This window comes from Rhinolophus hipposideros (assembly GCF_964194185.1).
Source record: "Rhinolophus hipposideros genome assembly, chromosome: 1".
NCBI lineage: Eukaryota > Metazoa > Chordata > Mammalia > Chiroptera > Rhinolophidae > Rhinolophus > Rhinolophus hipposideros.
Genome location: NC_138047.1, coordinates 53,835,768 through 53,861,831, shown reverse-complemented (window position 1 = coordinate 53,861,831; position 26,064 = coordinate 53,835,768). Strand labels below are relative to the sequence as shown.

The 26,064-nt window shown below is 36.7% G+C and overlaps 1 protein-coding gene across 1 annotated transcript; it reads right to left on the bottom strand.

Annotated features, from left to right (window-relative positions):
- Positions 1-5,819: 5,819 nt before the first annotated feature.
- On the bottom strand, positions 5,820-25,428 carry EREG (epiregulin). The gene is made up of 5 exons (XM_081044837.1): positions 25,013-25,428; positions 13,317-13,403; positions 11,759-11,882; positions 11,009-11,158; positions 5,820-9,151 (listed from the first exon to the last, which is right to left on the bottom strand). The coding sequence occupies exons 1-5, from the start codon at positions 25,059-25,061 to the stop codon at positions 9,070-9,072; spliced, it is 492 nt and encodes a 163-aa protein (XP_080900963.1). The 5' UTR covers positions 25,062-25,428; the 3' UTR covers positions 5,820-9,069.
- Between the last annotated feature and the right edge of the window lie 636 nt (positions 25,429-26,064).

Here is a 26,064-nt window from a genome sequence, read left to right as displayed (position 1 = left end):
TTTTTTTTTTTTTTAGTTTAACTCCACCTGGACAAAGTCTGACAAGTTATTATGGATTCATAACTGCAAAGATCTTTTTTTGGGAAAAGCACTGTTGATGAGAAATGGAATCCAAGACTGCTGCTTTTGTTCAACTTTCTTGTATATCTTCTGATAGTAGTCTCAAATACCAACTCCATTGTTATCCTGGCAGTAGCACATTTCTAATCAGACTGAGGAAAATGAAAGACAGATTTCATGTGTCTGTCTTCCTGGTTAGCCTTGCTTCTGAGAACAGTCTTTCTTTTGGTAGAAGAGAAGGTTACATGCATGCACCAAATGTCCATTGGGTATGTAAGCCCATGTAATTTGCACCACGATCCTAGAAGTCAGGGTAGATAATTATACCAATTTTAAAAATTAGAAAATAAAACCTATTAGAAATAGCTAACATTTATGTTTAATGTTTTATCATGTTAATTTTTATAGATGTAAGTGCACAATTTGAAAATATTCTACATCTATGTTTTAGACTATTCATTTATATTCGGGTGATCCCATACCATAAATTACTTGGCAGCTAAGTGAATTACAGGCATTGCAGAGAAAATTATAAGCATAGGAAAAAGAAAATCTGTGAAATGCTGGATCCTCAAATACAAACCTCAAATGTTATGTCAAATATACTTGGATAAAGGGATTAAAAAAAAAGCATGTCTCATATATTCTATTAACTGAAACTTTGAAAAGCTACCTTGCCCATTAATATCCCTCTTTCTTTCCTCTTCTTTTAAAATAGATCTTTTCCCCCCGCAGAATTGGACGCAAATTAGGGCCTTGCTGGTTGTCTGAGCTGACAATCCAAATCCCTTCATTTGAAGTGTGTCTGGGAGCCAGAGAGAGGAATAAAAAGATTAAAAATTAAGATCCTTGTTGTAGCTATTAAGTACCAACTCCTGCAAAAGGTGCTGAGGAGGGACAAAATGGTGTTGATGGCGTGTTGTTGCTCTTAACAAGCCAAAATCTTTAATGTGGCCTTAATAATTGTTGAATGAATGAATGAATGAATGAAGTATTTAACCATTTCTTTTGCCTTCACTGGCTCCTTACTTTTATCAGTTCCTTGGGTAAAAACATTTCCTTGGAGTTAATTATTGGTTTCCTTGGCATTTTTCATTTACCCTCCCTCTTTTGAAGTATTTAACTTGAAATGTTTCTGTGGCATCAGTCAGTTTTTGTGATGGGACTTCTTACCATTACATCTTTATCTTAGACTAGAAAGCCAAGCTCCAAACTGAGAGGCAGCTCTAAGTGGGTGGAAATTTGGCCTGGGACTCAGGGGACTTGGAATGGTGTATAAGATCCGTGACTTGTTTTGTGACTCAGAACAAACCACAACATTTCTGGAGACTATATTCTCCTGTAGGTAATAATTATTAATCTCTACCTTCCATTTCAGAGAGTGCATTTAAACAAAGAGTTAATAGATACGAAAGTGTTTTGTAAGCTATAAAACAGTAAATATAACTTAGAGGTATTGTCATATATATATATATATATATATATATATATATATATATATATACTGTGTTTCCGTGAAAATAAGAACTAGCCAATCAGCTCTAAAGCGTTTTTTGGAGCAAAAATTAATATAAGACCCAGTCTTATTTTACTATATTTTACTATATAATACCGGGTCTTATATTAATTTTTGCTCCAAAAGACTCATTAAAGCTGATTGTCTGGCTATGTCTTATTTTCAGGGAAACGTGGTATGTATATATACATATATCCTGCTGTTATCTTAGATTCAATATATTTAAGTTAGATTATTTTACTTTTTCCCAACTTAATTCTTTCTGACTTCACTGTCTCTCATTTCTCATATTCAATCATTAAGCGCTTTTGGTTCTCCCTCTGTGGTGTGTCTAAAATTTTTCTCCCGCTCTTTGTTCTTCCAGACATAATCTTGGCCTAAGCTTTCTTCCGTTTACATCTAGGTCATTACAACACTCCATTAACTGGTCTCTCTGCCTCCAGCCTCTTTCTCTCAATCAGTCTTCTCAAAGAATGTCATTTCAATCTTTCCAAAACACCAACTGTATTTGATTTCTATTACTGCTGTAACAAATGACTATAAATTTAGTGAGTTAGAGAAATAGAATTTATTATCTTACAGACTTGTAGATCAAGAGTCCAACATAGGCCTCACTGGGCTAAAATTAAGGTGTCGACCCTGGGTAAATATCAAGGTATCAGCAGGGCGATGTTTCTTTCTGGGTGCCATAGGGGAGTCATTATTTCCTTGACTTTTTAAACTGCTATAGGCCACCTGCGTTTCTTGGTTTGTGGCCCTTTTCCTTTGTCTTCAGAGTCAGCAACTGTGGGTCAGATCCTTCTTAGAGCACAGCTCTCTGACCATAGCTGGGAAGAGCACCCTGCTTTTAAGGATTTGTGTGATTAGATTGGGCCTACTTGGCTAAGCCAGAATCATCTCCCCACCTCAAGGTCTGTAACCTTAATCACATCTGCAATGTCCCTTTTGACATATAAGATAACATATTTACAGATTCCAGAGATGAAGAGATGAACATCTTTGGAGAACGAGGAGGAGGGAGGCATTATTCTGCTCACCACTGTTCTGCTTAATGGTGTCACTCCCCTGATCAAAAGCTTCAAATGATTCCCTATAACCTCCTAATGTAAAGTTTATCTTCCCAGTGTGGCTTTGAAGATCCTTCAAATTAAAGTCTTAACTATTCCCAAATAGAGGTCCTGTGCTACTGTCAGGATGGTCTTGATGACGCACTTTAAACATGCCATGATTTTCTAGTGTTTTTGTTGATTCTTCTTTCATTTGAAAGGTCTTACAGTCCTTCCTTTGCTTCTCAAAGTCCTGTCACTTTTCCAAGGTCCAGTTAAACTCCCACCCCTTTAATAAAAGCTTCTGCTTTGATGGCACCTTTCTCTAAATTGTTTGATCTGATACTATTTGGTATATATGGTGAACTTCTCTATGTCTGTTCAGAATTCATCTATTCTTCCTCTGGTATTAGCACTCTGGTTTTCCCTTGGGGGACAACTTTCTCCCATTAAGTACAAATTTAGTGGCTTCTCAACCATAATGTACTACCGTCCTAGCCAAGAGGCTAGCTCAGGATCCTAGCTAGGCAATCAGATGCTGTGTCCCTAGACCACAGGCACCCAAGAGCTAAAAACGGTGGGAGTTCACCTTCTGGAAGCAGCACACTGCTAACTAAATCACTAGAACTTCCCTGGTTCTTTGGCTTTTCCATTAATTCTATTTAACCCCCTACCCCTTTCTTCCTACAAATTTCTTCTTAAGCCAGAATTGTTTCTGTTCCATAAAGATCAAAAAATCCTAACTACTTAGGTCTTGTATTGTTCTTTAAATGTCCCCAGAACTTCAAATTCCTCTTCTAAATTTCTTGAAATCTACAGTATATTTTATACTTTTTTTGAATACTTTACAGCCCCTTGTATATTAATAGATTTTTTAATAAAGGTGTTCGATAAATATTGGTAGACTAATTCATAAAGTATTGATTTTTATCATTATTTTTTTCAGAATGTGAATTGTTCTAAATAGCAAGTCGAGGGCCAGGAACTTGACATATATTTCCTTGGTATTGATCCCGCCATCCCCTGAAGAGTTGGAAATAGATATTCATTGCTCCCTTCTGACAGTTTGATTGGAAAAGTCATCATCCCACTGGTTGTACTTATTATGTATATTTCCTGTATAACCAGTGAGTGAAATCAAGCCCTTATCCAAAGTTTTCTATCATCCTGTCACTTGGCCGCCATCTATTTAGCATGTAATGGATCCATTCAAAATATCTGCATTAAATGAGCCTAAGCTGTGCTTATTTTCTTGATAGGTACTTTGTACTTAAGGTGCACATGAAATTTTTGTAAGACTTTTCCCAAATATTTCTCATAATCAGATAAACTGAAGGGAGCATCTGTGCTTGGTTTCATATGATGGGTATCTACCATTAGCTGGTGATCATACAGGATATTTAAGGCAACCACGTTTTATGTCTCCTTCTTAATGAAGTCATGTTGGAACTTAATGAATAGCACTTATGTTTTATAATACTTTGTGACCATTTGGGGTAAAATGTGACCTAGAGTTGATTAAAGTCAACTTCAGTGCCTGTAATTTCCCCCTTTTGAAAATTGTGATATTCTAACTGGTTTCCTGGAATTTTTTTTTCCTGCATAATCTCTTCGAAAATAGCCAATTCTGTCATTGTTATTAAAAAAAAAATTAGGGTAATTCTCTCTGAAATCACTTAAAATGAATCATTTAGCACCTCCCAGAGGATGATACCAGGTTTTTGGCCTGAGTTATAAAAAGGATGAAATTGAATTTAATTGAGGTGGGAACATTGTAGAAGGAACAACTTTTCAGGGGGATATCAGTTATTGAACATGTTACCTATGAATCTCTTTTAGATATCCCAGTGATATTAGATAAGTAGTTGAGTAATGAAGGCTTAAACTCAGCAGAAGTATCTAAGCTGGCAGTAACCAGTATATATACGGCAACTAAAGGTATAAGACTCTATGAGATAAAGTGGGGAGTGGGTATATAGAGAAAAACATTCCAAAATTGAGATCTGGAGGCTGTCTAGCATTTACAAATCAGTGGTGTAGGATGGGAGATATTAAGAAAGATCCAGCATGAGACTGAGAAGCAGTTGGAAAATCAGGTGAGTGTGATATTCTGGAAGCCAAATGGAAAATGTCTTTCAGAGAGTTCTTTTCTTACCCTATGGGTTCTCAGACTTTGAACAGGGTAATCTAATGATTCTCTGAGATCCCAAGAATTTCATTTTACAAAAATTTTTGTTTAACCCAAGAGAACTCTAACCTAGATTTCAGATTAACTCCATATGATGGTTATTCTGCCTCTGACATGGCCAGAATGACGATGGAACTGGGGATCAGAAGACCTTATTTCTCATGCCAGGTCCATCTTTTACTATCACTGTGACTCTAGACAAATTACTTTACCTCCCTGTAAAATGCTCATAGCTCTGCCTCCCTGTCCTATCCTCAGGCTAATGAAAGGGCCAAGGAGATGATGAATACATAAAGCACTCTATATGTTGTCGATGCATGCACCAAGGAAGCCAGTGGTTCAGAGGGACCAGTGCTTTCTGAGGGACCAGTGGTTTCTGTCTCTGAAAGCCTGGGGAAGCCAAGCCACTTGGTTGGGAGAAGCTGACAAAATCATGACAAAATCATATATATATACACATACATATGTATATATATATATGTATACACACACACACACACACATATATAAACAGAGTGTGCCAAAAAATTGTATACAAGTGCACACTTTGGTCAACATTGCTCAAGTAGTAGTTTGTGGTAATCAGAAGAGTCTGGACACTGATGGGAAACGCTTTGAGCACCGCTTGTAATTGCGGAAGTCAAATGGGACTTGTACTCATCTTTTGTTATCGGTATATATTGAATATTACAATTTTAATACAGTTTTCCTTTCTTAAGACGTGTATACATTTTTTTGGCACCATATGTTGGTAGAATATCTATTCCTTTTAGAAATACTTTCTAAATACTCTTTTAATATATTATTTAAAAAAATACTAACACCTAGAATTTTGTAATCAATTTCAAAGAAATTCTTTACTATGGCAGGCCATAAAATGTGATAAAGTTATATAATACTTTCCCAAACTGAGGCTATATGTTTTTAAACACATTGTAGTCCTGTCACTGCTTTTAAACTCTTTAGTGAATTATGGAAAAAAAGAAAAAGAGACTCTATCAGTGAAGTTTTTTTATGCATGGCTTTAATACATTTTTATTTTTCAATTGTGCTTCTTTCCCCCAGTTACCAACAAAAATAAATAAACATTAATAGTATCTTGTAAAGTATATTCTCCTTCAATATCTTAAGGTACACAATTATCAAAGCTGATATTGAACACAAACAAATTGATACAATTCAGTACTCTAATAAATTTCATTATCAAATAAGTTACTTTAAACTGAATGCAATACAATTTTATGTCCCATAACATCTTTAATATGTAATATAAACTGTATACCAAAATGGCTCTTTAAACTTAAAAAGTGCAATTACAGAGTGCAAAAAAAGCAAAGAGAAAAATACATGATCTCATATTTAACATGATCCAATTTGAATAAGAGATGTTTTACATAAAATTGCTCTTAAATTAAAATATTAAAATGTACTCCAGTACACTGTTTATACAAATTGTTACTCCCCCTTTTCCCATATGAATAAAAGTAGGATAAAAAACAGAAAATATTGGGCAGTAAATGAAACACATTTTTCCAAAAGTGTACAGAACAGATATTGCAACAAAAAATGACAAAATGGATTAGACATAAGTTTTTAAAACTGTATTATTGAAATCAATAGAAATTAGAAGTTAATATCACTCATTCGTTCCATGAAAATGTATTTACCTGACAACAATTGATTTTAGCTAACTCTTAAGGACACAAAAATAAAAGTTTGAGTTAGATATAATCATACCAGAGTACCATTTCTCCCATTGCTTTGACTTTTAAAAGCAGAGGGATGAGAGCAAAAAGATGGCTAGAAGAACAGTAGTGCTCTACTATATTGTAACATTCACCATATTAATTATATAAATATTATTAATTACATAAAGTATCAGTCATAGAATTTTACATCCTTGGTTATGGAGTCTGTCAAGTAAGTTATTGTGTGGCCTTGATGGGAAGCCATAAATTATGATTCATGCATTGGATTTGCGTTTGTTCTCAGCATGTTAACTATGAATAGACCCTTCTAGAAATATAGTGAGAAATCTGTAAAATGAAGAAGATAGACTGAGACCAAATCTTTCCATTGTTTGTAGGAAACATGAACTGATTGCAATCGTTTTTGTTTTTTTTTTTATGTTTGCTTAGCATTGTCCTCATTTGACTTACTTTCATTATAAAAAGCAACCTGGTAATACCTTTTTATTATTTAATATGCATTTGTAAATATTTAACTTTTACAGGGGTTAGTTTTTTAAACATTCTTAAGTACAGATTAAAACCACCCCAACCTACATACAATTAGCTTTGTAATACGAATTGAGATGCTTGAAGTAAACCAATATGACTCCCTTTTATAAATAAAATAAATGAATTGAAGCTGATTTCTTGGTTAGTCAATACATTTTCTTTGAAACAATCAAGATCACTTAAAATAGGCAGACTTTGTTTATATACAGTAGATGTCAATATTTATAGGATTTAAAATGTGTTCTTACACAGCACATTTGACTTCAACTCTATTAAATGGAAAACAGAACTATCCTTTTAGATCTCACTGAATTTGATTGTATTTTCTTTATCTTGTTTTTAAGTTTTATATATTGTTGATAGAGCACCAAATGACTATAATTCTATGATTGATTGAGCTCATGTGTACATGTATTTGTACAAGAATATACATTATACACACACACACACACACACACACACACACACACACACACACACAGGACTTTGGATAAGACATGTGACTGCACCAGGGTATATAACACAATTTGGAGAGGTATATGAAGACAAGTCCTAGCACCTGGCACTTCGGAGGTCAACCATTGCTTATTTTCTCTTTGTTGCCCTAGCACGTGCCAGGAAGAAAGGTGGAAAAAGAATAGACCCTTCCTGACCAGGCTTGTCATCCTGAGCGACTCCATCCAAAGGTCTAGCATTCAATGAGGCAGTCTCCCCTGAGATCTCAAGGTGGTGACAGCTGTGGCTCCTAATGCAGTTGGCAAGTGCCCTTATTAACTCACTGAGACCATAGGCTCTGAGCAGAGGAGAAACCTTAGTTTCTCTCAAAAAAATAAACAAAAGACACAAGTCAGGGCCCTGGTTTCATCTAAGTCTTCACAGGAAGGCGTGGTTAAATTTCTAGACTTTAAAATCTTTCAAATGAATTTGGAAAATATATTATGACTTGTATTTCTTATTTTCCCCACTTACTGAAGCAGGATATAATTTTACATACACAGTTGTATATTCTAGAAGAAGCTACTTACTGCATTATTTCAAGTTAAAACTCTGTTGTATAGAACTATATTTCTGTCTTTAGACAGTGCAGAGAACTATTGTCTTTAATGTTTAGTCCATCAAATTTTGGACTATGATTTAATCTTAAAATTTCTTCAGCAAAGTCCATATGCAAATAAATACTTTGAAAAAGAAGCACAAATTTTGGCTTTAAGTGTGGATTTTTTTTTAATTGTCTCGTGAGCAAGTTATGCCACATAGATGTTGTACCAAAACAACACAACACATTGTGACACTATAAAATATCTACCATTTGCATAAAAGATGGTATAAAATTAAGTTCTCAATTCATTCTACTTCAGGAGAATCTGTTAGACTAGTCACTAGCATCCACAGGATTTGTGGGCTGGAATAGGAAATTGTCCCTCCAGGCAGAGAAACATAGTGTTATCGCTGAGGATGGGCCTGGAGGGAACATAGCTCTCTCAGTTTAGTTTGTTTCAAATATGTGATATTTAGTGCATGATTCATATTTGCATCTCTCAGTTCCCATTGTACCACTGTTTTAATACATGACACAGTGTTGTCAACTCATACTTCAAACTATGATATAGTCAAACCAGTTATCATTGATTTGAGGAATAGAAAAATATTAAATTGATTTGACCATATATTTAGGCTTACAGAAATCTGTCATTTGTGGATACTTCCTGAGCAATGAACTGGGGATTATTTGCTCGTAAGCATTGTGCAGCAGGCAAATAAGCTTTGAAGCTTTCAATAAAGCATTTAGCCCAGGAAGTGATTTCTTACAAAAATATCGATTTTCTTTCTATATTAAATAGTTTGGGTACATTATACAAATAGTTAAAAATAAAACAAAAATAAACACTTTTCCCAGTATATTAAAAACATACCATTGTTGTCTTAACACATGACCCAACATAAATATTATTAATAAAATAGGAATATTAACATAAACAAGCGCGCAGTGCATCCCGCCCGTATGCTTGATGGCACCATTCAGACCCGTGGCAATGCCAGATCCCCTGAGGTCACCCTTTCATATTCCTTCTTTGATGCTTTACTTCTTCGATTTCTGTACCTAGAAATATTCAGAAACGAAACTGTTAGTCTTGTAGTTAACAGTAATAAGAACAAAGTATGTTAACAAAAGGAACAAATATATGGATTCACAAGGTGCATCAGTATAGTTTTTCCAAAATGACAAAGGTGAATAGGTTTAGGTAGGACAATAGGGGAAAAGGAGAAGAAAGGGTAGTGTTCTGTGGTCAATTTGGGGAGGAAATGGTGAAACACAGTTAAAGGACTTCTCAGAGGCTTTAACGTGATCGTGTAAATTGTAAAATTCCAGGAGAGCATGTGACCACATTTAAGCCTGGCTTCTTTGTTATTTTTTCCTTTCTTTCTTTCTTTCTTCCCTTCCCTTCCTTTTCTCTCTCTTTTTCTCTGTCTCCCTCACTCACTCCCTCTCTCTTATCTCTATCTGTCATCTCTATCTCTATCTCTATCCTCTTTCCCTTACTCCATCCCTTCCTTTCTTTACTTCCTACCTACATACCTACTAAGCAACTAGTATCTTGATTATCACATATTATTACCTTCCACCCATCATACTGATATAATGCTATCACCAATAAAAATTAAAATAATTAGTATTTATCAGGCACTAACTAAATGACTGACAATATTCTCAGTGCTGTAACTCATTATTTATCTTATCCTTATATTTACAATTATCATCTTTATTTCACAGATGAAGAAAGTGAAGTACAAGTAGGTTACATAACCTGGCCGAGTTCTCCCAGCTAGGATTCATAAATCTACCATGCATTTACTCATTAATTCAAGCTATCTTCCTAATATTTTGAGTTCATTTTTACCCGTTTTGTAATGAAGCATGTAGTCTTAAGGAAACTGCATCATGTTTATGCAGTGGAAGAAAACAATCAAAAAGCCTTTGTTTAGCCCTCAATCTGCCACTTGTCAACCAAATGAGCTGGAGCATGTCCATTTCCTTCTCTAGGTCTCATTTTCCCTATCTTGACAAAGGGAAAGATTGCAGTCAAAGACCTTCTGGTGTATTTCAAATAAAATCAGATTCAGCTGTGATCATAACTCACAAGGAAGGCATGATTATTTGACGAAAACTTAGAATCAAACCTGGACAAAATAAATTTAATCTTATAAAAGTAGCACACTTTTAGACTTTCAAAAGTAGAAGTGCGTTACTTTCAGCAAAAGTAAAATAAAATGAAATTCATTCAGATCTACATTGAACAATTTGTACCAGTTCCAAAATAAGAAAGGTTCATGGAGACATTTCAAAGGCAGCTGTTGTTAAGTAATTCACACGGTTCCCAAAGCCTAGCCCTAACCCTAACAGTATTGTATTGTACATGAGGAGGGAGTATGACTGTTTTAGGGAACTGACATGAAGCATTTTTTAAAAGTAAGCTTTTATAATTGTTTGGAAACTCATTTCTGCTAGTCTGCCTTAAATTTTAAGATCCTAATCTCTGGGGTTATCAATTTACTAGGCTGCGTTTTATGAAATACCTAATAAATTAAATACAAGTGCCTAAGTATATCATTGGCTTCATGGTTTATGGTTTACTTTCTCATGAATTGTCATATTCAACACTGAAAACAGTTCTGCAATTAATGTAGGATAAGGATTTCTATTTGTATTTTATAGAGGAAAGAACTGATACTCCAAGTTTGACTTGCATAAGGTCACATAGGTAATAAGTAACAGCTAATAATAAAATTAAATCCAGATGTTCTACCAATAAAACTTCTTTATGAATATCATTAATGCAGATTCTATCTTATCCCTTTAAATATTGCGTTGTCCATATTTTTGCCAAGTTTGTAAATCTGTATTGTATAAAAGTAATTTATACTAGCAGAGTATAAAAAAGAAGAAAACCTGGCTTACCATCTGCAGAAGTAGTATATGGAACTAGCAACCATGAGAAGAAACAACATAATAAGAATCACAGTCAAAGCCACATATTCTTTGCTCAAGGGTTGCTGGACGGATAAAAAGAAATGCTCACATCGGACACCAGCGTAACCCACTTCACACCTAAAGGAAAATGCAAGAGAAAGATTAATTATCTTAAGAAGAAATTATGGTTACGAATTAGTTCTGTAAGAACTAATCTCACATATAATGTAAGAAATCTACATGGTTTACCAAAGTTTATAAATTTCTGACCTAGAACTGGGCCAACATCAATAAAAAGAGCTCCACATAGCTCCTAAGCTGAAGTGTGGTATGGCAGTGACAGTCTGGTTCAGCTACCAGAGTGACTGCCAATCTAGAAGAGTGTTTCGTAAGTTTTGTAGGTTGGAGGTCCTTTTTGTCTGTAACAGTGGAATCAATTCCCAAAATAATGGCTGATACATTAAGTCCAGTGAAAAGATTAAAAGTTGAGCTGCAAATGTGGCAAGTGTGAGAGAGAGGCATCCGAAGCCCTCGTCAGTCTGTAACTCTGAAGTATCTTTATAGTTTGATAACTACTGTTTGTTCTCTAATTTAAAAAACCCACTTATTAAAGTTTTTAATAGTCCATATAAACTGCCCATGGAAATACGGAATAACTTTAAAAATGAAAAATAGAAAAAGAAATATAGATTTGAAACAACCTGTGTTTTGCTTGCTTGTTTGTTCAGGGGATAGTACCTGCAGTAATTTTTATCCATGTCCACCAGGTAAATGCACTGTCCATGCAAACAGTAGCCATTCATGTCAGAGCTACACTTTGTTATTGACATTTGAGCCACACGTGGACTGCTGTCTGTCCGAACTGTGAAGGAAATGGAAAGTTGAATATATTCTGTTGCCTTCTGTGAAGCCTTACTCATCCTTTCTAATAGTAACCACTGATCTACTGTAACAAAGCAGGTCAGGCACCAATCACTCAAGGAGCATTTTCAGGAGTAGGAAGTCACTCTAGTTATCACAGTCCCTAGACCATAAACAAACACCTGACCCCCAAGGAAAAATGTTGAACAGACTAAATTAGACAAACCAGGGATTTCATTCTCAAAAGACAACGTTTAAGTTTTAGACACACACAAACATCATTACCCGCCACAGTTATTCAGTTATCCAGTTGTCCAATTTTTTTCAAATCTCAAAATATTCTGAAATTCATTATCCCAAAAGCAATTGTATTCTATTAATTCATTAAAGACAGCTTACTTCTACAGTGGCTTTTAAGCATGTAAGCCTTGTTTTGGTGTGCATTCCCAAAATTTTGATGTTATCATCAAAGAAATCCGTCAAAGCCTCCCACCATCACTAACAATGCGACCTGAACATGAGCTAGACAAACCCTGAGGTACACCTCAGGTTATACCTCAGGTATACCTCAGTTAGGCAATAACAACAATGAAAATCGGAACTTAGTTAGAAATTGTGTTGCAATCTATATACTAAAATGTGAAGAATGCTTATGAAATAATAGAAAAATAGCATCTTGATTGCAATACTCTTGTTCAAATAACAAACAAACAAAAAGACGAAAAGAGGGAGGGAAGCAGACCAAACCTCCAGAGTCCAATGATGAAGGATAATAAGAGAGAAAGTGAAGTTATGGAAAATGTCCTGATTCCTTAACATAAAACTTGACTCGATAGCTCAGGATAGCCCTTGGCTCAATGATTCAACAACCCTTGATGAAATACAAAGCAGATCTCTCTTGAATGATATCCAAAGTCCCCTGAGTTCCTTGAGGGAAAGAGACTGTGCATCATTTATCTTTCTATCCCTATACCTAAGCACCATGTTTGCACGTACTGCATACTCCATAAATATTTCTGAATGAATGCTAAAAAATGACTTAAAAAAAAAGATAAAATTTGTTCCTCTTATGAAAAATAACAACAAAAATACATTGATTATCTATTCAGTACAAGTTTTCCTGTTTTGCCTGGAATCCAACCTCTAACAATGGTTTCACAGCAAGCGCTGCGTAATGGCCATAGGGAATCTGATTTTTCCCTATCTCTTTAAAATCAAATATCTCCATATAACTGGATGCTCAGTCCCTCTCCCCCCAATTATTTCTTTATGTAAATTTTCTAAATCACTAGTTCATAAGGGAGTTTAAAATTTCTTTTATTAACAAAGGGGCTATCCCCCCTTTTTATCCCATCACATATTTACAGTCTTTAAGTTCATATTTCTGTTAAAAATGTGTAATCCTTTGATGCAACGTTGACAAAGTTGGACTTACCTAAAGCTGTGCAGTTATCTTCGGATTCTCCTGGAATGCAGGAAGGAATCACAGTTGTACTGAGAACTGCTTGGAGAAGATGAAAACCTATTTATGGAGAAAATTAAGTATGTAATTAATGCTTCAAAGAAAGAAACCTTAATCAAATTTCCACATAACTGCAGTATTTATAGAGTTGTTTTAATTACTTCAAGAATCTGACCCATCAAAACCATAAAAAAAATAATTCATGGAAACAGGCATATAACTGAAAAATAAATGAACCCCCAGCTCTTCTCTCCGAGGGTGAAAAAAAAAAAAAAAAGCCTTGGCATTACATTCATAGTTAGTTACAGACTTAACCTGCTTTAAACATTTCACAGGAACCTTTTCAAACACCTGATTTTGAAGTCTGATTTCTAAGCTTAGCAATGGGAAAATCGTATGGTTTGCACTGTTTCACTCCAAGACGTTCAGAGCAACGCTCCACAGTGAAGCTCTGTCATAAAAGAAGGCTTCAATAAGAATTAAGTTCTATTTATGGTAACAATTAAACAGGACTCTCAACCTAAGATCCATTTGTTGTTGATTTAGTTACTCTTTGCATTGTAAAATGTAATCTAAGCCAAGTCAGAATACTCGTATATCTTATCTAATACAGGAAAGAACACACGTGCGAGATGAACCACACTGAGCTCTAGAATGCAGTTTCTGTCGGCCCAGAAAGAGTTTGAACAAGGTGTTTCATCATGTGTCTCCCCTGAAAAGATAAATGTTGGAAAACAGGCACCGGAATGACTCAAGTAGTCTCTGAATTGCATAGAAAGCATAAGAAGAATGCTTTTAATTGCACGGATGTTTACTAAGGAGAGTTTAGCCTCTTCTGTTTAAGAGTCAGGTATTTGTTCTTCAACCACTCTTTCCAGTACACATGAGTAATTGTTATATAAATACAAATGGTAGTAGTAATATTGGCAGCAGTTACCATTTCTTGAATGCATACTATATGCAGGCATAGTTCTATTCTCCTTATTTATATTATCTCATTTAATCTTCTCCATCACTCTTGAGGAAGGTATTATTGTTGCCATTAGACATATGCAAAAACACAGACATAAAGAGTTTAAGTAACTTTCCTAAGGGTACATAGCATTGTTGTTAATGGGCCACATTAAGGAATTTGGAAACAGACAATAAGAAATACTAGAGTATAGTGGACATCACAGGGAACAAAAGAGGGTAAGTATAATGGAAGCAGATTGTTTAACCTCAAAGGGAGACAACAAAGTATGGTGGAAAGGGAATCCTGGGAGAAAACTTGAGCTGTGTGATTTATTTTCCCTCCCTTACAGAGTTTTGGGGATAAGTAAATGAAATGATATTTTCTGAAATGTCTAACATACCAGAAACTCCCATAAATGTTCCTTGATACGCAATATCTAGCCTCTAGTGTTAGCAGTATACTCGCATGTGGGTAGTGCCCTCTACTGGTCTGTAACAAGATTGTACATCTCTGTAATTTGGTACTTCCAAGGATGATTTATCCATGTAATAAAGGACTTTAGCATATATTTTCTCAATGAGAGAAGGCATGTATCTGTTAAGCAAATTGCATACTCTTTGGGCACTAAAAACTATGCATCAGCATAACCGTATGTAATTTCATAGTTTCAAACTCGACAGTTAAAACAATCTCGTGAAGTAGTTATTAACCCCAAACAACCTCAGTGTGGTTACATTAAATGATTTGTCGAAGACCAATTATCTAATGACCATAAAAGAGTTGGAAATGTGTCTTAACATCAATAGCATCTTTTAAGGATTTGAAAATACTTTTTGAAAAGTTTAGAACTATCTTCTCCCCACTCCATACTTCTCCTACAATATAAATGTGCTTCAATTACTCATAGGAAAATCTTTCTTAAATGGCAAAGAATGGCTAAAGTTTAGATTTCATTACCAGTTGAACAAAGATGGAAAAAGATGATTTTGTCTACATAGCTTTTCATGGAGAATGAGCTAGATTCTCAACCTTTTAATGTATACAGTCTGCTTAACACAAATTGGAGCTCTAGATGTGTGTTTTCACATCCTAGATATTCCTATTCCTCCCTGCTTCAACTGAGGAGCGCTTTGGAGGAGACACTACCAATTCTCCCACCATGAAAGGGTCAGTCAGGTCCATTGTACAAATGCACAGTTGAAGCTCATTTCTTTGTCTTTTGCAGAAATCGGAAAGCAGCGTTTCCTGTTTGGAATTGTTTATAACTGCAACTGATGACTATTTTAGAATCCAGCTAATTGACTGGGTTATTTTGCTTCTAAGTTGTTGTTTTTTTGTTTTGTTTTAATTTTTTGAGGTGTTTAGTAGTTGTTAGTTTCTCCACTGTTGGAAACTATTCCATTTGGTCAGGCCAGAGGTGAAATATTTGTCTTTGAGAATTAAAGAATGTTCAGTGCAGGGCGTGCCTCCACAAAAACTGGGCTCTCCTTACCTGTGACGCTCCCTTGGACATAGTCCATCAGTCAGGATGGTTTCTGTGAGACTTGCTACATTAATCTAACATCCGGATATTTTGCAGATGAAACTGTAAATAATTTTAAATGCATCTCTCAAATGAACGTCTTTAGACTACAGTTCCATCATGGATGTATGCAGCCAAGATAGCAAAATTGGTTCTAAATCATGTATTCATCTGCATAGCTCTATTGCTTTAAAACAGTGGTTTTCAAGCTTCCTTTCACCTCACCCTTCCCCAGCACCTTGCAAACTGAGGTAGAAAGCAATAAGTGGAGGTGATCAAAAGATTGAAAGAGTCCACCATGGAAGATTGTGATATCTACTACCGTCACTTTTAAGAATCACTACTCACTATTTTTAAGTCATACAGAGAAATAATCGATGCGAAAGTTATATCCATATATTTCTTTACTCTTTCAGTTTTTCATGACTTTATAATGTTTTTGAACATAACCATCTCTCTAAGATTCAACTGCAAATATTATATTTCAATTTTTGATCCTTGACCATGGGTCCCTGCTAAGAAAATAACTTACTCTGATACCAAAATAAAGATTTTGAGTAGTGTCAGTATGTCAGAAAACAGATCTGGTCGCAAGCTTTACATTGGTAAGTAAGGTAGAAGGAACTCTGTGCAAGGTGATGGGGGTAAATGATCTCTAAAATTGGCACTTGGAACTTCTGTTTCATTACTGCTACTATGCTAATCAAAATCCCTTTAGAGGCCATTATTTCTGTGAAATTTCCAAATGGGTTTTAGGAATCTGGAGCTCACCTATTCATCTCTCTCCCTTCACCTTTCAGAGACTGTGTTTCAGTGAAATCTCAAATGTGCCAACAGGAAGTGGTGCTGGTGACTCACAGGATACAAATCACCTCTACCCTGTGAGTCAGGGCCGAGCCTACACCCTTATACAATAGTGGGGACCGCACGCGTGGGAGAAGTTGAATACCATCACCCGAATGGGGGTAGCACGAAATGTTGTGGGCCCTGGAGCACTAAGAAGTACTTGCCCAATAGTTAGGAGGCATGCCCAATGTACAAAATGTCTTTCTTATTGCACATGGTTTCTTTTGACTTGGCTTTTTTATGACCACACTGAGGTGCTCATCAAGAAGGAGGCAGGGACTTGGTGACTGGCTGACCAAGCTGAGCCAGCAAGAGCAACTGCAATTCTCAAGGATTAAATGGCTCTTCATAAAAATGACCCAAAATAAAATGAATAGGTTACAAAGTGAAAGGAATGCAAATTATTTTCCTAATTTAACCTTTTGTAATATTTAGACTAGAACGGCAAACTCATAATGAATCACGGCATTTGCCCAGCCCAAACAGGTAGCAAAATCCGCTTTGTTCACACTTTTGCTGAGGTCACATGCCAATCTACTTATGGACTGTTAGTTTTCTGCCTCTTCCATGACAGTCTGTAATTGTAGGATTTGTCCGTAGCATAGTAGGCTTGTTAGGTCTTGTATACTTTCAAGGAGTGAATATGCCTTTATCATTCCCAGGTACCTTTTGTTTTACATTAAATTCCACTGTTAGATAAGGTCTTGCTTCCCCTTGATTAAAATAACTGTAAATGCTTTATCACGTCAGATGCTGAAAAGAACCATTGTCAGTATTTTCTAATAACACCCTACTTTTCCTAGAATAATATACGTTTATATATAAAATCTTGCCTTCTACCAGCAATTGTTCTCTTCCTACAGTTTTTCAATGTTAGCCTCACAACTAAGCGTCATTAAAAACTAAATGTAAAAACCAACTATAACTATTGGAGATAAAATAGGAGGGAACCAGAGGTTAGTATAATAACAGGTTAACATTATTAAAGGAATAACAAATAAGTTATTCCTTTTAATTTTGAGTTTAAAAAGATAGCCATAGGATATTACTTGTCAAATGGCAAAAACAAAACAAAACAATTTAATAGGTCATGTTTTTCAATTCATAGGCATTATACTCTTTAAATTTGATAGTAATTTCTGTCATACTTCCAAGTGCTCATATATTTCAGTTATCAAACAGTACTATACTTAAAGCTATTCAAATCAAGAATCAATGAGTCAAAATATAAGGGTATGGTTTATTTTACCCTAAAAATGCAATTAAAGATGTATGTCTTGTTCAAAATGGAAGCGTTCTCATAATGAGGGAGAATGCATGTGAACTCTTATGTAAAAGGTACAATTTATATTAATTTGAGTTTTGAGAATTTTGTGGATAAAGAGCTCTAAATAAGGGACTTGTGTCCACTAAAAGCCAGAGATTCATTTTTAGAGTACTATTTCGAATGTTCTATAGGAAAAAACATGTTTTTCTTCTAGATGTTATATAGGAGGGGTTTTTTTTATAACTTTTTTTTATCTTCACTCCCTTCCAGCTTGCTTCTCACACCTATCCCTATAGATCCAATTCAGAAATTAAAATTACTATTATATTATTGTTTCAAAAGAAAAATCTCCTAAAGGGACGACAGTTTGGATTATGAATGTTTGCCATTTGCCTTCTTTTTATTATGGTCATATTGTGGCCTGAAGCTTTGAGTATTTAATAGCATTTTTAGAAGCATAATGACTATCATTTTATGCATTCTTTATAGAGGCCTATTGCCAAAAATGAGTTTACAAAAGGATAGAATTGGAATCAGTGAGCATCAAAAACAAAAAAAATAGGAGAAAATGATTACATGAAAGGTAATTTTAAAAGCCTCAAAGCTAATAACTTTTCATTCAGAGAATCTGTATCATGCAACTAGCACATTGGAAGTTGCTGAGAAATTTTATCTTGTAAAAGCATATTTTGGGTTAATATTTGAGACCTCAACTTCAATGAAAACCACATCTGTAGTATGATGATGCTATGTTGGGAAGGACTTAGTGACACCAATGCATAGAAAAGAAGGAGAGCAGCTGAGCCCATACTTACTTTTAGTAACTACATGTCTCAAATGACATTTGTCCAATAGATATCTATTGAGGTTTTCCTATATGGAAGATACTGAACAAGATGCTGAAAAGAAAATTGATGCAAGAGATATAGCCCTGTACTATATGGAGCTAATGGGGCTAGACTTTTGGGACTGAAGAGGAAAGGAAAGAATTCATAGATGATGCCAAGTTTTTGGCTAAAAAATACCAAGGAAGGCAAAGCAGCAGGTTTGTGATGGCACTTGGAGCTGGTAGACATGAAGGGAGGACGACGTAATGAGTAAAGGAATTTGGTTTTGAAGTTCATATATCATCTATTTATGTTTACGAGGCACTTGGGAATACAGATCTTAGGTAATAGAATAAGAACGGAGTTGATGGAGTCTATTTGAAAGTCGTATGAGGAACTATGACTTTTAAAGGCATAGGAGCCACTCAAATATTTCAAGGGCAATAGTAATGGAAAATAATAAAATTTTGGAAACAGGTGATAAGAAGTGAAGAGAAATGGCCAAGGAAATTGGAGAAAAAAGGAAATCCAGTGTGGTGAGAGCCAAGAGATCAGAACTTCTATAAAAGGAGGCGGGGGGGTGGGGTGGTCAGCAAGGCAATGATAGAAGAAAGTATGAGTGACTCCATCATAAATGAGATTTATCATTATTCAGGACAAACGGTGCTAAAACAAGCAATAAAAATTGCTAAGTTGATTTTTTTAAACAACTAGAATTGGTTTTATAGTTGCATCCGGCTTACCATTAATATTAATTTTCTTTGTCTTGGTGAATTATGAGTGGCAATGTGTTATAGCAATGGAAAACACCTTACACTCGTGGCTCTCAACCTTGACTAATTTTGTCAACCAGGGACATTTGGCAATATCTGGAAATATTTTTGGTTGTCAAAACTGGAGGGGGCAGGGTGCTACTGACATCTAGTGAGTAGAGAACAGGGGTTGGTGCTAAATACCCTGCAATACGTAGGACAGCCCACAACCAAGAATTATCCAGACCATAATGTGAATAGAGCCAAGTCTGAAAAACCCTGCATTAGACCCATGAGCTATGGAGCCTCGTTCTAGCTCAGATACTCATTTTATTTCCCAGCGGCGGAGTTGTGGAGTTTTCTTATCTCTGAAAACAGAGACCTAGGAGTGGGGTGGGGTGGAGAGGGAGATGGAATTTAGATTAGATTACTCTAAGGTTCCTTTCATTTCTAAAACAATACTTCTTTTTCTGTTATTGACTATCATTCAGTCATATCACTGCTCATTTTCTCTCTCTCTCTCTGTCTCTCTCTCTCTCTCCCTCCTTCTCTCCCTCCCTCTCTCCCTCCCTCCCTCTCCTTCTCCCTATCCCCCTCTCTCCTCACACACACAGACATGCATGCACACACACGTGTGCTCACACACACACACATACAGCGTGTGTAATTTAGAATAGGCTTCTATGTTGTTAGGCATACCATCAGTAAATACAGTCTACATGAAGAGACATGGAAAAAAGAGGGAAAAACAATTATTAGACTTTATCAGAAACAACAAAATTAAATTTTCAAAAATTATTTCTTCCTATCAAGTATTTTGCTTCTCAAGCACATTTTCAAAATCAGCTGGTTGAGTAAATAGACAGTGGTGAGAAATCTAAAGTATTAACCAATCATCCATCCAACAAACATTGAGTGTCTAATATTAGTCTAGCATAACATGAATGATAAAAGATCGGTACAACACCAGTAAAGAGAGACAGAACTAGATACACACTTATAGGGTGACGTGAAAAGGCCAGACCCAGAGGAATGGGAGAGGTACAAGGAGGCGGGAGCAGGCTGCACATTTTTTTTGAGTGGTGGGAGAAAGGTAGAGGGAGTTAGAGAAGGCTTCACACTTCTCTTCAATCTTAAAGGATGACTAGAACTTTTACTACACAGTGAATTGTGAGTCGGGGGTTTCCACAGCAGGGGCTGTATGAAGTTCAAACACGATGGGTAACTCACTTCTTTTTAAGTCTATTCCCTCACTTACAATATGGGAATGATACTATTTATTATCATAAAAATTGAATAAGTTATGTTATAAGAAAGCACATGATAATGATAACAGCTTAATTTTTAAAATGCTGTTTACTATTTTCTAATATCCTATTTGTTAAATCCATATACAATAACCTGATAGCATAGCTATTGTGATTTCCATTTTACAGATAAGAAAACTGAGATCATAGAGGAATAAATCTTTCTGAAAGCATTAAATGAAAGAACTGGGGGTGAAACCTTGTTCTATGCACTATATGTGTCTCTTGATTCAAAACTATAACACATTTACATATTCACATATGTAAATGTGTATGTGATATAGTATCACATATAGTCTTTTCCTCTCATCCTGAGGATTTTCAAGAGGATTTGTATTTAACCCACTTTTATGCCTCAAATTTGAAATTCAGGATTTTTGTCCTAAAAACTTAAGGGTTAACATTTTTTTTCTGGACAATTATCAAATTGTCTTGTGTATTATAGATATGTAGTGTCCTAGATAAGTAAATCATTACTTTAACCTAAAATCTCACTGAACCTTTATTTGCCCTGTAGCCAGACATCCAGTCTTATATAAATGGCATCCCCAGAGGACATTGAATCTGTTTCATTACTTTATTTTTCCAAAGCTTCCACGATTGCCATACCAAGGTGATGGCTGTCAGGGTGCTCCTCCCCAGGATCTTGCCTATTATAGCTTTGGGGAGTCTTCCCATTGTCTTCCGAAGGAATATTACAGCAGTTGCAGCCATGATAATTAGATAAATTGCGTAGAGTGAAGACTTGCAGATGAGGAAACCGCACCTTCATTTATAGTCTCTTTGAAGAGGGTTTCTTACATGGCATTTGCATCTTTGGGGTGACAACCAGGAAATAAGAGATTCTTGGGCAAAAACGGAAAGAAGACATTCAAATTCCATTTTCCAAAGTGATGATGTGAGTATTACATACGACTATTTTTTTAAAAATCAAGGTAATATTTTTATTTTCTCACTGTTAATAGAAACATACTGTAGATTCCAACTCAGTCCCTTATCAATACTATATTCAATTCACAATAATATAAAAAGAATACAAAAAATAAAAAGGGCATATGTATCCTTCTTGATTGCTTTACTTAATATTCATCTAGACAAATACAGAAAGAAAGGCTCAGTCAAGTGATATCAGTGATTGCTTCACAATAAAAGTAATTTCCTGGGGACTGTGTGGATTAAAATGGTAAATATAGTTTAAGTACAAATTTAACATATTTTAACACAGCTTAAAAAAACAGTCACATCTTTTCTGTGCCTAATTTTGAGCGATACCATAAAGGTACCATTTTTGTACATATGTCTGTTCCCATGACAGATTCTAAGCAGACGGGAAGACCCTAGACCACTCTTCTTTGTTTTCAGTAAGCTCCAGATAACCCTGAGACCCTCCTCTGGCTCCTTACACAACGCTCCAGAATGATCTTGCCATTTACTCTAAGTCCTTGTAAGGTATTTGACTTCACTGAGCCTTTGTTTCATTTGTCAAACTGAGCTGATCATATCTATCTCATACATTTATTTTAAAGAGTATATGAGATGATTTGTGTAAAGCATCTAACATACAACATGGTTGGCTCACAGTAGGCATTTGGTAATTCACATTTCCTTTCCCAACTGATGGATTTGGACCCCAGTGCCAAACCAATTACCCAAGTTGCTCATATGACAAGATGATGCGGAAGGCAACTAGAGTACCTAGGTCAAAATCGAGACAGAAGAGTCCTGTCATCATGTTTTCTGCCTATATGGTGTCATCTCAGGTAACACTCAGGCACCTCATAAACTCTCAGAGTCAACAGAAAAGATCAGAGGCGAGCCAGTGTCTCACTGAGATCCGTGCTTCTCATATTTTCAAGAAAGAATGTTTATTCTGCCTAATTCTCTGTTATTTTGCAAGGAAGTAAGGACAAGTTATCTTGGAGATGTCATTCAGGAACATGCTCAAAAACCCATTTGGGTAGCAATAAAAATGTTTGATATTTAGGTTAAGAGCCCCTAAACATGAATTGCTGAACTCATGTTAAAAATGTCTCCTCTTCACTCTGTAACAATCGCAAAATTAGAAAAGATAATTCAGCTCTGAAATTGTAGATTATTTAGAAATATGTTATTTAGTTTGGGGTATCTCAACCCTTTTACTTATATCCAGTAAGCTAAAAGTGCTAGTATCTGTATATTCATTCAGGTGTGAACTTTCTTTGTTTAGGCCTGCTTTTCTAGGGGACCTTCGGTCATAGTTTCCCAATATATAAAGAACATAAATATCAAATATTTATGAAATTTAAAAGTAACCAAATAATTGTGTGTGTATGTAGCACTTTAAATCGGCATGTTTTGGAGGCAGAGGATAGAACTGAAGTCGTCTATATTTTTCCACAGTCATAAATACATATAAATTCCAAAAAAGCAATGATAAAATGTCTGCTGAAATCTAAAATAAACTTCTTCTTTTGAAGGATAGTCATTTGGGAAAAGCATTTCTAGGTAATCTTTTATTTGGGGGAACATAGGCAATTTCAGAAATAACAGGTGGCCTTGCCTTTTTTCCATGTGCTTTAGATAAGACTATTGGACTTGCATACCTGCATGGAGTAGAAAGATGTGATATAGAACTTCAAACAGGAACTTTCCTAGTGGCAGAGACAAATCTAAACAAACTGGGAAAACAGAAACTGACCTAGCTCATTTGGAAATGGGCTTGGCAGCTGATGAAATAGGTGAACTATAATTAAGTAATGCAATAAAGGAGTTAAGCACTTTCATGACAACAAAAACACACACAGCACATATTAGATAGGTAGTAACAAGGTTATTCATAGACTCTTGCTGTCTCAAATTAGAATATTCAATGAGTGTCTCAGAACAGACACTTGCATTGTTCAGGTGCAACCTTACAGGAGAGGTGGGGGGTGGGGGGTGGGGGAAGCGCTAAGCCAGATCCGACCTCTAGGTTAATTTCTAACTCTAGGAAAACTGTCACCTTTCTAATTTTATTCTTTTCACAGAGGCTTCAAAACAAAGATAGCAAAGCCACGTTATTTACCGAGAATCTTCTAGTAAGTCATTCTAAATTAGCACAGTTTTGGTAGAAACCACAGATTCAGTTTACACTTATGTTCCTGAATTTAGACAAGAGTTCCACTATGCACAGCATGCATTTCATTACGACAAACCTGAGATAAGGAGTGTCGAAATAATAATTTAACTGTCACATTCTGCATCGATAGGTAATTAGGGGAATTCGCCTCATTGCAACTCCAAAACGAACGTGAGACTGGCAAGTTTTATTTCCTTATTTAAATCTTCATAAGCAGCTCCAATTCCTCTTGAAGTCTAAGGAATTAGGGAGAAGCGATTTTTTTTTCAAACTAGGAAGGTTTCATAAGGATTTTCTTTTTATTTTCTTTTTCTTTTTTTTCCTTTCCAGAAGCACTAAATCATCTCAAAAGGGAGACGGGCATTAGAGTACACTCAGGGATAAACGGGCTGTGGGGTGCTGTGAGCAGCCAGAGGAGCCAGTGAAAACCTCCTGACCAGCCAGCCTCAGGCTGCGCCGGCTGCGGGGAAACCGGAAGCGGCAGGTGTTAGGGTCCAAGGGCAGTGAGGCTCCCCACGACCTGGCCACATCCCTCCTGCTCCAGGTACACAGGGACAGCATTTTCATTCTGACGCGTCTGGACCTGCAGCGAACTTAGGGCCCGCGTGCCAGCGCCCCCAGAAACTTATAGAAAACTGAGGGCTAGACAAAACGGAAAGCATTTCTGTCCAAACGCTCTCCTTGCGTGGTTCTAGTCTCCCGCCTCCTGCCCAACCCCCTCCCCCAACAAGAAAGAACACAACTTGAGAGGTGAACAGTGCATCCCTGGCTTTGGATTTCTAGAATGGCAAATTTACAAAAGAAGAAAAAAAAATGCTTTTCCACTTTTTTATTTTTCCTAATACGGAGCTATATTAATTCATGCATAACATATATACCAATAGTTAATTTATCAATGCAAAGCATTTTTAATACAGATTACCCCCTCCCGGACCCCAGGCCATTCACCCTCGGCTTGAGGGAAAGACAGAGCCGCATACAAGAGACATTATTTTAAATGAGTACACTTTGGCCGGGTGGAAAACTCCGCATTGTCAAGCGAGAAATGAAACTTGGGCCGCGACAGTCTCCTCTCCGGCGGCGGGCGGGGGCTTACCCAGGCAGAGCAGCAGCGCGGGGACCGAGCAGGCGCGGCGCGGCTCCATCCTCCTCCAGGCGTTGAGCTTCAGCGGATCCTGCGGGGGCTCAGCCGGGCGGCGGGCGGCGGGCGGCGGGCGGGGGCTCCAGGGAACCGGCCACCTGCGGGGCCGAAGCGGCGGGGCTGCGGCTAGAGTGCAGGGGAGAGCTTGGAGGGCCCCAAGTCCTGCTGGTCCCTGTGACACTCGGTCTGCCAGGCAAGTGCGCTCAATTGGCCGCGATGCGACCTTTATGAGCCTGGGGAGGAGCCTCGGGCCTGAGGACTTACTAACGGGGTGAGGTACAAAGTGTCCAGAGTTTCATAACCGGCCACGGAGGAGGAGTGGCCAGAGGACTGTCCGGATGTCATCCTCCCTCTGAACACCTGAGAGTGGTTGAGGAATGAAAAAAATGCTCTTCTGGTTAGCCAGGGACTACTCCCCAAACTTTTCCATCTCCCTCTCTGACTCCTGCGGGTGGAGATGGGCAGCGTGGACCAGATGGATTGGTTTGCTTTGTGGGGTCACCTGCCAGAATAGTGGGTGGTTTTAGTTGCTCTGGGTGACAGGCATAACTGGAATCAAAGTCAGTGTTCCTGCCAGAGCTGGTGTTCCCAGTACGTTCTTTTGGAGAGGGGTGTGAGTGTGTGTGTGTGTGTGTGTGTGTGTGTGTGTGTGTGTGTGTGTGTGTGTGTGTCTTAGGGACATTATTGAAGGTTGTCAGTGGTTCAAGCACTGTCCTCTCATTCATAGCTGCCACTGCCCAGATGTACCTTTCATGTCTCCACCGTCCTCAGTGCCTGTTTCCACTGTACTACAGTCATTTATGGCTTCAAAATCCAGTAATTATGAAAAAAGTCCTAAATTATTTTTCTTCTGTCCTATATTCTATCCATTAGCCTTCTGCTTTTGACTTATCCTCCCCAAATTTTGCCTTAATCTTGTCACTTCTCTTTATAAAATCTTTCAGGAACTTCTCATGGCCTTTTGGACAAGGTCTGCCACAAAGGTGAACCCAGTTTTTTCAACCTCA

Excerpts from the sequence above, each read along its gene's own strand:
- EREG (XM_081044837.1), bottom strand. The coding sequence starts at position 25,061 with ATGGAGCCGCGCCGCGCCTGCTCGGTCCCCGCGCTGCTGCTCTGCCTG. Across the intron at positions 13,404-25,012 it reads CGCGCTGCTGCTCTGCCTGG|GTTTTCATCTTCTCCAAGCA; the intron begins GTAAGCCCCCGC and ends CTCCATAAATAG. Across the intron at positions 11,883-13,316 it reads AGATAACTGCACAGCTTTAG|TTCGGACAGACAGCAGTCCA; the intron begins GTAAGTCCAACT and ends TTTCCTTCACAG.